This window comes from Micromys minutus (assembly GCF_963924665.1).
Source record: "Micromys minutus genome assembly, chromosome: 19".
NCBI lineage: Eukaryota > Metazoa > Chordata > Mammalia > Rodentia > Muridae > Micromys > Micromys minutus.
Window position 1 is genome coordinate 11,724,913 of NC_137954.1, and position 12,179 is coordinate 11,737,091.

The 12,179-nt window shown below is 37.8% G+C and overlaps 1 protein-coding gene across 2 annotated transcripts in view; it reads left to right on the forward strand.

Moving 5' to 3' along the window:
• The window catches only part of BMPR2 (bone morphogenetic protein receptor type 2), a gene marked incomplete at its 5' end in the record, with an annotated part of 91,124 nt that overhangs the window by 70,285 nt on the left and 8,660 nt on the right, over positions 1 to 12,179 (forward strand). For both annotated transcript variants that reach the window (XM_080932692.1, XM_080932693.1), the window contains 3 exons: positions 2,814 to 2,974; positions 3,652 to 3,799; positions 8,197 to 8,333. In XM_080932692.1, the coding sequence (XP_080788818.1) occupies positions 2,814 to 2,974; positions 3,652 to 3,799; positions 8,197 to 8,333 (446 nt within the window). The remainder of the gene's footprint in view (positions 1 to 2,813; positions 2,975 to 3,651; positions 3,800 to 8,196; positions 8,334 to 12,179) is intronic.

Sequence of the window (12,179 nt, forward strand, 5' to 3'; positions counted from 1 at the left end):
GAAGTTCCTGTCGTGCCCACATTAACCCACACTTCCTCACTGGAAAGATACACTTGTTTTGTCTTTGCTGAGTGCATTGCATTGAGCAGTGTTGGGTCCGTATGAAGTGAGGGCGGAAGGCAGTGTTGCCCAGCCTCAACCGTATCAGAGCCCTGCATAGCTACAGCCCTCCGCAGCTCCCTGTGCTCCGCACTGGCTGTCCACGTCTGTCAGCGCCCTTGCTTTATTTCAGAGTGCACTCCCTAAATCAACATGGCTGTGGGGACGTGCCTCTGTGCTTTCTCAGGTTTACCTGTGTCACCTTTTGTCATACTGTGACCTGTGACTGTTCTGTAGTCTCCCTGACCTCTTTAGTGAGGAGAACATTAATGTATCCATTTCTTACATCTTTGTTCCATTATATAAGAGCATGGATCATCTTTTCTAGCTGATGCTTCATATATAAATAATTTCTTCTGAATAATTTATTGGCTCATTTACTTGACATCTTTCCCTGAGTACAAGATTGACCTGTTATTGCCTGTGTCAGCAACTTAATGCTCAGGCTTCATTGTTTTAGCACATTAGCCCTTGGACTGTGTTTCCGTACTTTTAAATATTATAACTCCTTTTAGAAGCTGGCTTAAAACTGAATTAAAATATCATCCTAATTCCTTTTCAAGGTTTGCGCGATTCAGCAAGGTTTTAAATCAAATACAGGCTTGCTTTTTTTTTTTTTTTTTTTTTTTTTTGCCTAAACAAAGCTATTTTTCTCAAACATTAGCTAGTGATAGCACTAGCTTCTGAACACGTTGTGTTCAGCATGTGTATTTGAATTTATAGTTTTACCTAATTCAAAAATATTCAGAAGTATATGTTTCACAATACTTTAAATGTCCTCTCTGGGGTTAGAAGTGTTCAGTGATAAAGTGCTTCCTGAGCAAACATGAGAGACCAAGGTCAGCTCCTCAGAACTCACCGAAAGAGCCGGGCACTGCAGGGAACCTAGGTACTGAGGAGCAGACGAGATGATTGTCGGCCTAGCTAACGTGACTTCAAGGAGAGGCCCTGTGTCTATTTTATTTTAAATTACACTGGCGGCTCTCCAGCATCTTTCACTTTGTGTGTTTGTTTGGGACAGGGTTTCACTTTGCAGCTCTGGCTGTTCTGGAACTCTCGATATAGTCCAGGCTAGACTCAAACTCAGAGTTCTCCCTGCCTCTGCTTACAGAGTACTAGGAATAAAGGCGGGTGCCATATACCCCTGTCTCAAATAAATTGAGTGAAGAGGTGATTGTGGAAGACACCTGACCTCTGGTCTCCACACACCTGCACACTGAAACATGCACACACTCATTTATACTATATCCAATAACTTTTTTATTATTCTCCCCCCTCAAATGTATAAATACAACCTGCTATGCTATCCAGGTGCAGTGTTGTATGCCTTTAATCCCAGAACTTGGGAAGCAGGTGAATCTCTGTGAGTTTGGGGTCACCCTGGTCTACAGAGTAAGTTCCATGACACCGAGAGCTACATAGTGAGATCCTGTCTTGGAATGAATGAATGAATGAATGAATGAATGAATGAATGAATGCATGCATGCATCCATGCATGCATGCTTCCTATTAAATTAATTCTATATTGCTCGTGTATAGGCCTGACTACTTTGTATTAGATAATCAATTAGGGGGCTCACTCGTAGGAGAACTGATTCTTTTTCAGTGGTCATTAATTACCTTTAGCTCTTGATCTAGGGGTTGAGATATGAGATTTTCCTAATTTTTTGGCATATCAAACTGATATTTCCATTGTTCGGGTATTCTTTAGGCTACTATATTGTTGAGATTTCATGGATGTAGTTTCCCTGTCCTGTAAAGGAGACAGTCTCTTACCAGGTGTCCTCGTCCTCTGGCTCTTGTGGTCTGTTTACCCCTGCTTGTACTGTTCTGAGTCTTAGTGTAGGTCTTGCGTTGTGCATATATCATATCAGTTGGAGCTAAACACTTCATGGTAAGTTGTTATTCTCATTTTGATTAGTCATGGCTTTCTGTAATAGTTTCCATCTGCTGCAAAAAGAAGCATCTCTGATGAATGATAAGGACACTTACTTGTGGGTATAAGAACAAGTATTTAGAATGTATCGAGAATGTAATTATGCTGGTTTAAGAAATTTGAACTGTAGTTTCTCAGTTGATACTTTTTCTAAATAAGCTGGCTAACTGTGTGAATTTTACTTACAACAAACATTACTTTGGTATTGCCTCCTTTTGTGCCTTAGAAATGAAGAGAAAGCCAAGCATGGTAGCGCCAATCTGTAACTAAACCACTTTTGAATTAGAGACAGGACAATCAGAGCAGCCTGATTTATGTGAAACCCTGTCTGAGAAAACTAGCTAGCCAACCTACTAACCAACCAACCACAACAATGAACTCCCCCCAAAAAAGAAAGAAATGAAGAGAAAAGCAAGATTGTACTAGAATTAGAACTCTATTTACTATTAGATTCAGTAGAATGTTTAGTGCTTACTATTTATGTAAAAGGAATTATTAGAAAACAGTGATCTAGGGTTTGGTTTGTAGGGTTTGCTTTGAATCAGAGTCTTGCTGTGTCATTTATGTCCGTCTGAAACTGCATCCCAAGTGCTAAGATGATAGACGTGGCCTTGACGAGCAGGTTTCTTTTCCCCAGCCCCGGGATTTTAGAAGATAACTAATTCGTGGACAGAGCACTGCCTTTTATTGACGTGTGTGGCTCCCATCATCTGCATGTTAATTTAATCTCCCACAGTTCTGCTTACACATTGCTGATAATTTGAAATTATCCAAACAGATCATTATAAACCTGCAATTTCCCATCGAGATCTGAACAGCAGAAACGTCCTGGTAAAGAATGACGGCACATGTGTTATCAGTGACTTTGGTTTATCCATGAGGCTAACTGGAAACAGGCTGGTGCGCCCAGGGGAAGAAGATAATGCGGCCATAAGTGAGGTGGGTCTGTCTATAAGCATCACACTGGCACACCCTGAAGTCGTGACACTCACAGTGGTTATCCCTGTGCACTGTCACTTGAAGACTCTTGTGAGCTAGAAAATTAGGAAATACCAAGTACATTTTATAAAGAACCAGGTAAGGTAATTGGTTCCTTTTGAAATTCCAGCTCATCAGAATAGACATTATGAAGACCTAACTTGGAATTGATTTTTTTTGTCGTTTTTTTTTTTTTCTCTGCTTTCACATACATAGATGTACATATACACACATTTGCAGTTTTTAAAAATATTAAATGATGTACATATTGCTTTGTAATTTTCTCTCCATGTTTGATAGTTTTTATTTTATATTATTGACTATATTGTAAAGGTGGGCAGTGAGTTAGGCAATTAACTAGAGAGCAGCCTGCAGCCTCACGGAGTTTTAAAAGGTGGTATAGGAACAGTTACTTTCTTCTTTCTCATCAATGAGTAGGTTTTGCTAAAGCAGTTAATACTGTTTAATTATTAGGGAGGGAGAAATTGCTAAAGTACAGTAGACAAAGGACTCAGTGACCTGCTTAGGGTCGAATAGTATCATTTATAGGAGTACATTTTTATATGACCTTTGGTCTAATGTTTGCCCAACAAGATATCTTGCATTCTTTCTTTAAAATACCACTTTTAATTGACCAGGTTGGCACAATTCGCTATATGGCACCAGAAGTGCTAGAAGGAGCTGTGAACCTGAGGGACTGTGAGTCCGCACTGAAGCAGGTGGACATGTATGCGCTTGGACTGATCTACTGGGAGGTGTTTATGAGGTGCACAGACCTCTTCCCAGGTGAGAACTGCTGTTGGATAGATCAGTGTTCTGAAGCGATACACTTGTACCTTCTTTCTCACATTCAACAACCCAACTGGATAATAAACCTTCAACTCATTTTCATATGAATATGGAATATTCAGAATAGAAATTTCATACAGAACAAAGTAGATCAGAAAGTTTTTTTGTTAAAAACTACTCTAGGGGAGCTGCAGAAATAGCTCAGCAGTTAAGAGCACTGGCTCCTCTCCTAAAGGTCATGAGTTCAATTCCCAGCAACCGCATGGTGACTCACAGCCGTCTGTAGCGCCCTCTCCTGGATGATCACTGATATACATACATGTAAATAAGGAAGTAAACAGCTCCAGGTTTTCCCTATGTCCTCAGCCCTCATTCCTACTGGCTTCCTGCACTCACATGCACATAGCTACACACAGCCATATAATTAAAATAAATATGTTTTTAAAATATATATTTAATAAATTAAAGCTTAATGTTTTACTGAGTTAGTCAAGACATTTTCCTGTAAATAGCAGTAATTATCAACTGGGATTTTGGCACACCTTTTTTTTCCAGTTAGTTTTTTTTTTAAGATCTTTATTTTATTTTATATGAGAATACTGTAGCTGTCTTCAGACACACCAGAAGAGGGCATCAGATCCCATTACAGATGATTGTGAGCCACCACGTGGTTGCTGAGAATTGAACTCAGGACCTCTGGAAGAACAGTCAGTGCTTTTAACCTCTGAGCCACCTCTCCAGCCACCCTCCAGTTTTTGTTTCTGTTTTTGTTTTTAAAGTTGTAACATATAGTTTTAGGAGAATGTCTGAGTTACTCCTTTATTAGCATAATATAATCAGCAACTTGCTTTTATTTTATTTTGTTATGATTTGTTTGTTGCTTAATACAGGATCTCACTGGATTGCCCTGACCTGCTAGTGCTTTCTTAGTGGCCCAAGCCAGTTTCTAACTTGGCTGCATGTATGTTTGTGCACTGCATGGATACCTTGTCCCTATGGAAGCCAGAACAGTGTATCTGGTCACCTGAAACTTGAGTTTCAGACAGTTGTGAGCTACCATGTGGGTTTAATCCTTCTTCTGGCCTCTGCAGACAGCAGGCGTGTGTACACGCACACACACAGAGCACACGCACAGAGCACAGGTACATACAAGTGAGCGAAACACATAAACATAAAGTTAAAAATAAAATTTAAAATCTAAGCAGTATTATATAACGAAGGCTGATTAAAATATTTGAGAAATAATGAGTTAAATGTCTTTGCATGATTAAAGAGTAAAGTGCTATAGCATTTAGATGAAGGAAGAAAGAAAAAGACAAGAGAAAGAAAAATAAAATAATGTCATTTGAGATGAGAACCAAAAATGGCTGTACAAATAGACACACATTTAACCAATCCAGAGGAGGTAGGAAGAAAGGAAGTTAAATGATAGCGTCAAACATTTGATCTCTTCTCAGCAGTTTGACAGCAAACGAGGTTAAAGGACTTCTCTTTAGCAATTCTGACTACAAAGCTTTAAGAAAGGGTAGTGTCTCTCATCATCATAGGAAGTATATTAACAAAGTTAGCTCCAAATAAGCATCTTGTCTATTGAAAAACAAGATTTAGAACCACAAATATTTAGTGGAACTTTTTTTAGTGAATAGAATATGTGTGTACGCACATGTGTGCAGTGTGCGTACACTCATTCATGCACATGCCTGAGCGTGTACCTGTGGGTGCCAGAAGTCAACCTCAGGTATTATCCCTCAGAACCCATACTCATTTTTTGAAACAAGGTCTCTCTCTGTAGCTTGGAGTGTGCCGGGTTCAGCTAAGCTTTCTGGCTGTGGAGCCCCAGGAATCTGCCCATCTCTGCTTCCCTGGTGCTAGTACACATCATGGTGCTGGGCCTTTTAGATAGATGCTAGCAGCCTGACTTAGGGCTTCATATTTGCATGGGAAGCAGTTTGCAGACTGAGCCATCTCCCAGCCTCTCTTTGCTAGTTATTAGTGTCAAAACTTGCATTTATACAAAATCATGCGCTAATTTCTTACAGTAAGTTTTGAAGTTAGAATTTGAATGATCATAATAAAACAAATAGAATTATTAATTTTTAGTTCTGCTAACCTGACATTTGGTAGGAGGAAAAAGCTAATAACTGGGAAGTATATACATCATCATGTCAGGCAGACCAACTGTGCTAGTCAAGTACAGCGTACAGGTGATTTGAATTGGAGTTGATTGTGTGACATGAGGTAGGTTTCAATGAACAAAGTGCTATAAGCCAACATCTTTAAACACTTTAGTTTTGTCTTAGAGTTGAATGTTGATATTGATTTGCTTTAATCTTAAAAATATGCAAAAATATCACCTGTTTTTAAATGCAGTACAGCAGTCTAATAACTTGGGCTATGCTGAGTAGATTATAAAATTATACAGTTAATTTTTATACATTGTTAGAATTGTTTTAAATTTTCAAATAGAAACAAAAGTTTGTGTTTCATGGTTTGTTCTCATCGAGGTCATTGTGCCTTTCAGTGCTGTGTGGGGCGATAAGGAATGCAGACACTACTGCTTTACTGACAGGAAGATTGAAACACACAAGAGTTAAATGTCTTTCCCAAGGAAGAGATGAAGCCCAGATTAGAAGCAGAATGCCCTGACCGCCATCTCTGCTAATCTGTCTTGTTATTTTAGTACATTAGAGTGAGTGGTGGTGAGCAGCCAGGAAGACTCTTCTCGGCCAGTGGTTCTCAACCTGCAGGTCACAACCCTTCTGGCAAACTTGTATCTTCAAAAATATTTACATTCTATTTTCTATTCATAACAGTAGCACAATTTCAGTTATGAAGTAGCAATGAAAATAATTTTACAGTTGGAGTCACCACAGCATGAGGAATTATATTAAAGGACCACAGCATTAGGAAGGTTGAGAACCACTGCTTTAGGCATTAGTCTTAAGAAGTATGGCTCTGTGTATTAATAAATACACTTCATCACATTTTGTAAAAATCAGCAGCATTTCACTGTAAGCAGCTAATTGTGCCTATTGGTGACATACACAGTTGTCAAATACTGAGAAGCTAGAGATGCTTTTTTAAAAAAGATTTATTTAGTCATTATATACACTGTAGCTGTCTTCTGACACACCAGAAGAGAGGGTGTCAGATTCCATTACAGATGGTTGTGAGCCACCATGTGGTTGCTGGGATTTGAACTCAGGACCTCTGGGAGAGCAGTCAGTGCTCTTAACTGCTGAGCTATATCTCCAGCCCAACAGTGATGCTTTAACATTCTATATTTAAATACTGCTTGTTAGGAAAATTAAACAAATGACATAGTCATTGTTACAAAAATTTTTTATATATTACTAACTTAGATCCCTAAGTGAGCTCATTTGTTATAGTGCTGTATAGCATGCACAAAGTCCTGAGTTTAGTCCTCAACCTGTTGTGGTGGCATATCCCTGTAATACAGCCCTTAGGAAATAACAGCAGGAGGATCTAGTTCAGAGCCATCCTTAGCTACATAAGAAATATGAGGCCAGTCTGGAATACACTAGATCCTACCTCCAAAAGCAAAACAAAACCAAAAAATTGTGGTATTTGATATATTCTAGGTGAACTAGATTAGATCCAATAACCTGATAAGGTACAGTGGTTATTCAGTCTTTTCTCTTCTGGTTGCATATTATTGTACTAAATCCTGAAATTTTTCATTATTTTCTAATATGAGGTTAGAGTTCAGGCATAATTTAAATACTAAGTATTTTAATATTTCCCTCCTAAATGAAATAGCAGTCAAATTCATTGTAAAATACTTGTCTAGTCTGAGAAACAACTCCCCAGTAGAAAACGTACTTAAAAAGACACCAAGCTGGGGAGTGGTGGCTCACACCTTTAGTCCCAGCACTTGGAAGGCAGAGGCAGGAGAATCTATGTGAATTTGTGGCCAGCTGGGTCTTCAGAGTATGTTCCAGGATAGCCAGGGCTACATGGAGAAACCTTATCTTGAAAAAACAAAAACAACCCAGAAGCTGTCCAGGGCTCTGTGTTAAAGCATGTACTTAGCATGTTTATACCTAGTACTAAGTAAGTACTTAGTATGTACTTAGCAAGGCCTTGAGTTTGATCCTCAGTACTAAAGAATAAGTAAAATATCTGTATAGCATTGAAACTATTTTACTTATCAATAAAATTTGAGACTTCTAAATATATCACAATATATCAAATCAATAATAATGACTCTGAAATTTGCATATATTCTTGAAAGGTTTTAATACATATGATCTCTATGCTATGATATCTAATATGTTATCTAATTCTCATATGATTTGATGTTAGAAATAGTGCTGCTATTCTGTCCTCTAAGATTACTAGAAATTCTGTCATTCTTTTCTATAAATACACAGGTGAATCTGTACCAGATTACCAGATGGCTTTTCAGACAGAAGTTGGAAACCATCCTACATTTGAGGATATGCAGGTTCTTGTGTCGAGAGAAAAGCAGAGGCCCAAGTTCCCAGAAGCCTGGAAAGAAAATAGCCTGGTAAGAAAATGCACTACTAGAACTAGATAAGCAAAAATGGAAGCCACCTAGCTTTGGTGAGTCATACCTGTCCCCACCATTGGTCTGAGACTAAAAGTCCCATGTTCAAGGCCAGCCTGGAATGTAAGGCACTGTCAAGAGACAGGCTGGGTGATGTGTAGCAGGTATATAACTAACTGGATCTAGGAAGTTCAATAAAATAAAAACACCAGAATTGTGTTTGTGTAAACATTTCCATACAACAGAGTATTGAGCTCCGTGTCTTAGGAACCACACATACTATTGCTATAAGCTCTTGCCATTTGGGAAAGTTTGTTTTTAAAACACCAACCAGGATTCCCTGGTTCCTTGTCGTCTTTAGTTCCTGTTCTTTACCTAGAAGCAACATTTTCTTTTTAAATCTTATGTCTTTCTCTTACTTTTAGATAATTTTCTTTCTTTGCTGAAGTTCCACTTAAGTAATTATATTACCGTATGTGTTAAGTGCTAAACATTACCATATTTGCATAATGAATGAGCACATTTTAGTATATGTATATACATAATACACATTTTTATGTAATATTTGAGTAATTTTTATCAGAGAAGCCAATATGAGGCTAAAAATTCTTATTAGCACTCTTGGTGACATTTTAAATATTCCTAATATTCCTAAATATTCCTGTACAGTAAACAAATCTAAAGCATAAACCTGCAAAGTAATTTAATATTATTCCTGAGTTTTGAAAGTTCTCGTCTATACTAGGTAACCTAGAAACCAGCTACCTGTACTTGGTAGGATGCAACTTGGAAAGATCTGGAAAGACCATAAGCTTCAGTAACCAGGGATCTTTAGGTTTAGTGTTACTCAGAAGTGAAGGCCATGCCAGAACATTAAAGATCTTGGGTAAATATTAAAGTAAGGTCCTAATACAAGCCAGTCACAGGGTGGAGAATGTTTATCTGTTAATCATGTAATACTTAAGATGACTTGGTTTTTGTCACTGTAAACGTCAAAATGTCTACTTTCATTTATTTATTATTATTATTTTATTTGCTTTTAGTTTTTTGAGACAGGGTTTCTCTGCAGCTCTGGCTGTCCTGGAAGTCACTCTATAGACCAGGTTGGACTCAAACTCCGTGATCCACCTGCCTCCGCCCCTGCCTCTCTAGTGCTGGAATTAAAGACATGTGCCACTATACCCAGCTTCTTATTTTATTATTTATTATGTTGATTTATTTATCTAGGTTTTAGAGACTTAAAGGGAAGCCAAGTATAACATTATACTTTTCAATTCTAGCCCGAGGAAGGTAGAGGCAGGAGGACTGGGAGCTCAAGGATATTCTTGAGCCTAGAGTAAGTTCGAAACCAGCCTGAGATAGAGGAGATCCTGGCTATAAACAAACAAGAAATTAAAACAGAATGCGAAGAAACAAGAATGTGATGTCTGTTTATAGTAAAATAAAATTTAACAGAAATTGAGGAAGTACAGACATTAGATTTTTAGTGAACTGCCTTAAATATGCTCACAGAACAAAGGAAACAATAGACGAAGAACTAAACATCAGCAAACAATTTTAGAAGTATTTAAAATTGTGTGTATGGATGTTTGCCTGCATGTGTGTGTGGTGCTTACAGGCCCAGAAGGATGTTATGAACAGTTTTGTTCTGTGTAGGTTCTAGGAACCGATCCCAGGTCCTCTGCAAGAGCAGAAGTGCTCTTAACCGCTGACCCTTCTCTCCAGCCCTAACGTAATGTTTTTAATAAACAGAACAGCTATAAAAGATAGACATTATTTTTTAAAAAACTTTAAATCATACTTTAAGACACAGTAACAATTTCAGTATTCGTTTGAGTGGCTGAACAGCAAATATTAGCAGACAGAAGAAAGAACCTGTGAATTTGAAGATGAAAAACAAAATGTTTCAGCCTAAGACCACACATCAAAAGAATAAGGAGCAGAGTCTAGGAGAGCGTGGACGTGGTTCCCAGAACAGGAGCAAACGTGCTGAACACTTAGTATAGGGCTCCAAACATGGAGGGGAAGGGACAGGAGGAATACTTAAACACATGGTTTGAAACTCCTCATATTAAACAAAGCAAGTGAATCTATAGACCCAAGAAACTTGACAAACACTAAGCAGGGTAAACCCCATAGCTTCATAAACCATTGAAGTGTCATAAACCAAAAATAAACAGAGATCCTGAAAATGAGAATTTTTAAAAAAGACTGGAGAGATGGCTCAGAGGTTAAGAGCACTGACTGCTCCTTCAGACATCCTGAGTTCAAATCCCAGCAATCACATGGTGGATCACAACCATCTGTAATGAGATCTGATGCCCTCTTCTGGTGTGTCTGAAGACAGATACAGTGTACTTGTATATAATAAATAAATAAATAAAAATTTAAAAAAAGACTTCAATAATATCAACAGCCATCTCTCAGTGGAAACCATTGAAGCCAGATAGGTATGACATATTTAAAGCATTGAAATAGAAAAGAACTGTTAAGAAGAATTATGTATCAAATAAAATTATCCTTCAATAATGAAGAAATTAAGATAATTCCAGATATATCAAATCCCGAGAGCTCATTGCTAGTAGACATGCCCTATAAGAAAGTTTAATGAGGTTCTCCACCCTAAAATTTAAAAAGTAATTACAAATAATTATAAGAGCGAATAAACTATTTTAAATAGTTCTTTCTTTTAAAGAGAATTAACAAACCTTTACTCATTTCAATAAACTATATACTTTCTCCCTACTCTTGTACTGTATTGTTGCTGCAGTAAAGCCCTTTTCCCCATCCCTGCTCTATCTTATCAGGTTTAAATGGATTTGTTGGAAGTAAACCAAGTATTACAAACCCCTTACTTAGCAAGTTCATCTAAATTAGAAGTAAAGGTTGTCAGGTAAATCTGCACAGGCTGCATATCCCACTATAGGAGGGAAACAGACAGATACTTCAAATAGATCTTAGTTGTGCTGAAATCAAACAATTTAAGATGATGAAAAGAAGCTGCAATTTATTATAACAAACTTGCGGAGATTTCAGACATTTCCCCATGGGGTCAGCAGCTCTGGAGAACCCTGGGAAAGTACAGCTCATCCTCCCCCTGCTATGGGGGTTCTTAAGGAGCCACCCAAGTTCCCACAGCAGAAACTATTTGAAGACAATCGTGTGTATATAAAGATGCCATATACTTAAGATTTCAATCTCATTTGAAACACAAGCTTGCCTTGACATTACTTTATTAACAAAGATGACCAATAAGAGAAAGTCCAATATATCTGAATGGAAATATACAGGGACTCTCTAGTCTCTGGTATAATAATGAAAATATTCTCTTCTACTAAGGCAATCTGTAAGTGAAATGTGAATATATAGTAAAATGATTTAAATTACTATATTTATGCTTTTTAAAAATTAATAGTTTAGAAAATTAATTTGTACTATGTAAAAAGATATAATGAATATCTTCAGAGTAATCATTACTACCTTCTTAAAAAAGAGATCACTGAGAAAATATGAAGCCTCCTAGAACTATAAGTATGCTTAAAGAGCTGAACTAAAAATCTTTGAATTCCTTTACGGGGGAGAATGGCATGTGTTATGGTGTGCATGTAGCAGTCAGAGGACAACTTGCACCGGTCAGTTATCTCTGTCCACTCTGGATTCCAGGGACTGAATTATGTCATCAAGCAGGGGGGCAAGGGTCTTAGCCTGATGAGCTATCCTGCCATTCAGGAAACTAAAAAAATACACCGAAGAAAAAGTGCTGTAGCAGTACTAGTGGGGAATGAATGAGGGACTCGGGAGGTAAAGAACACTGAGCAGCGACGAGAACCACGTGGAACTGGAGGT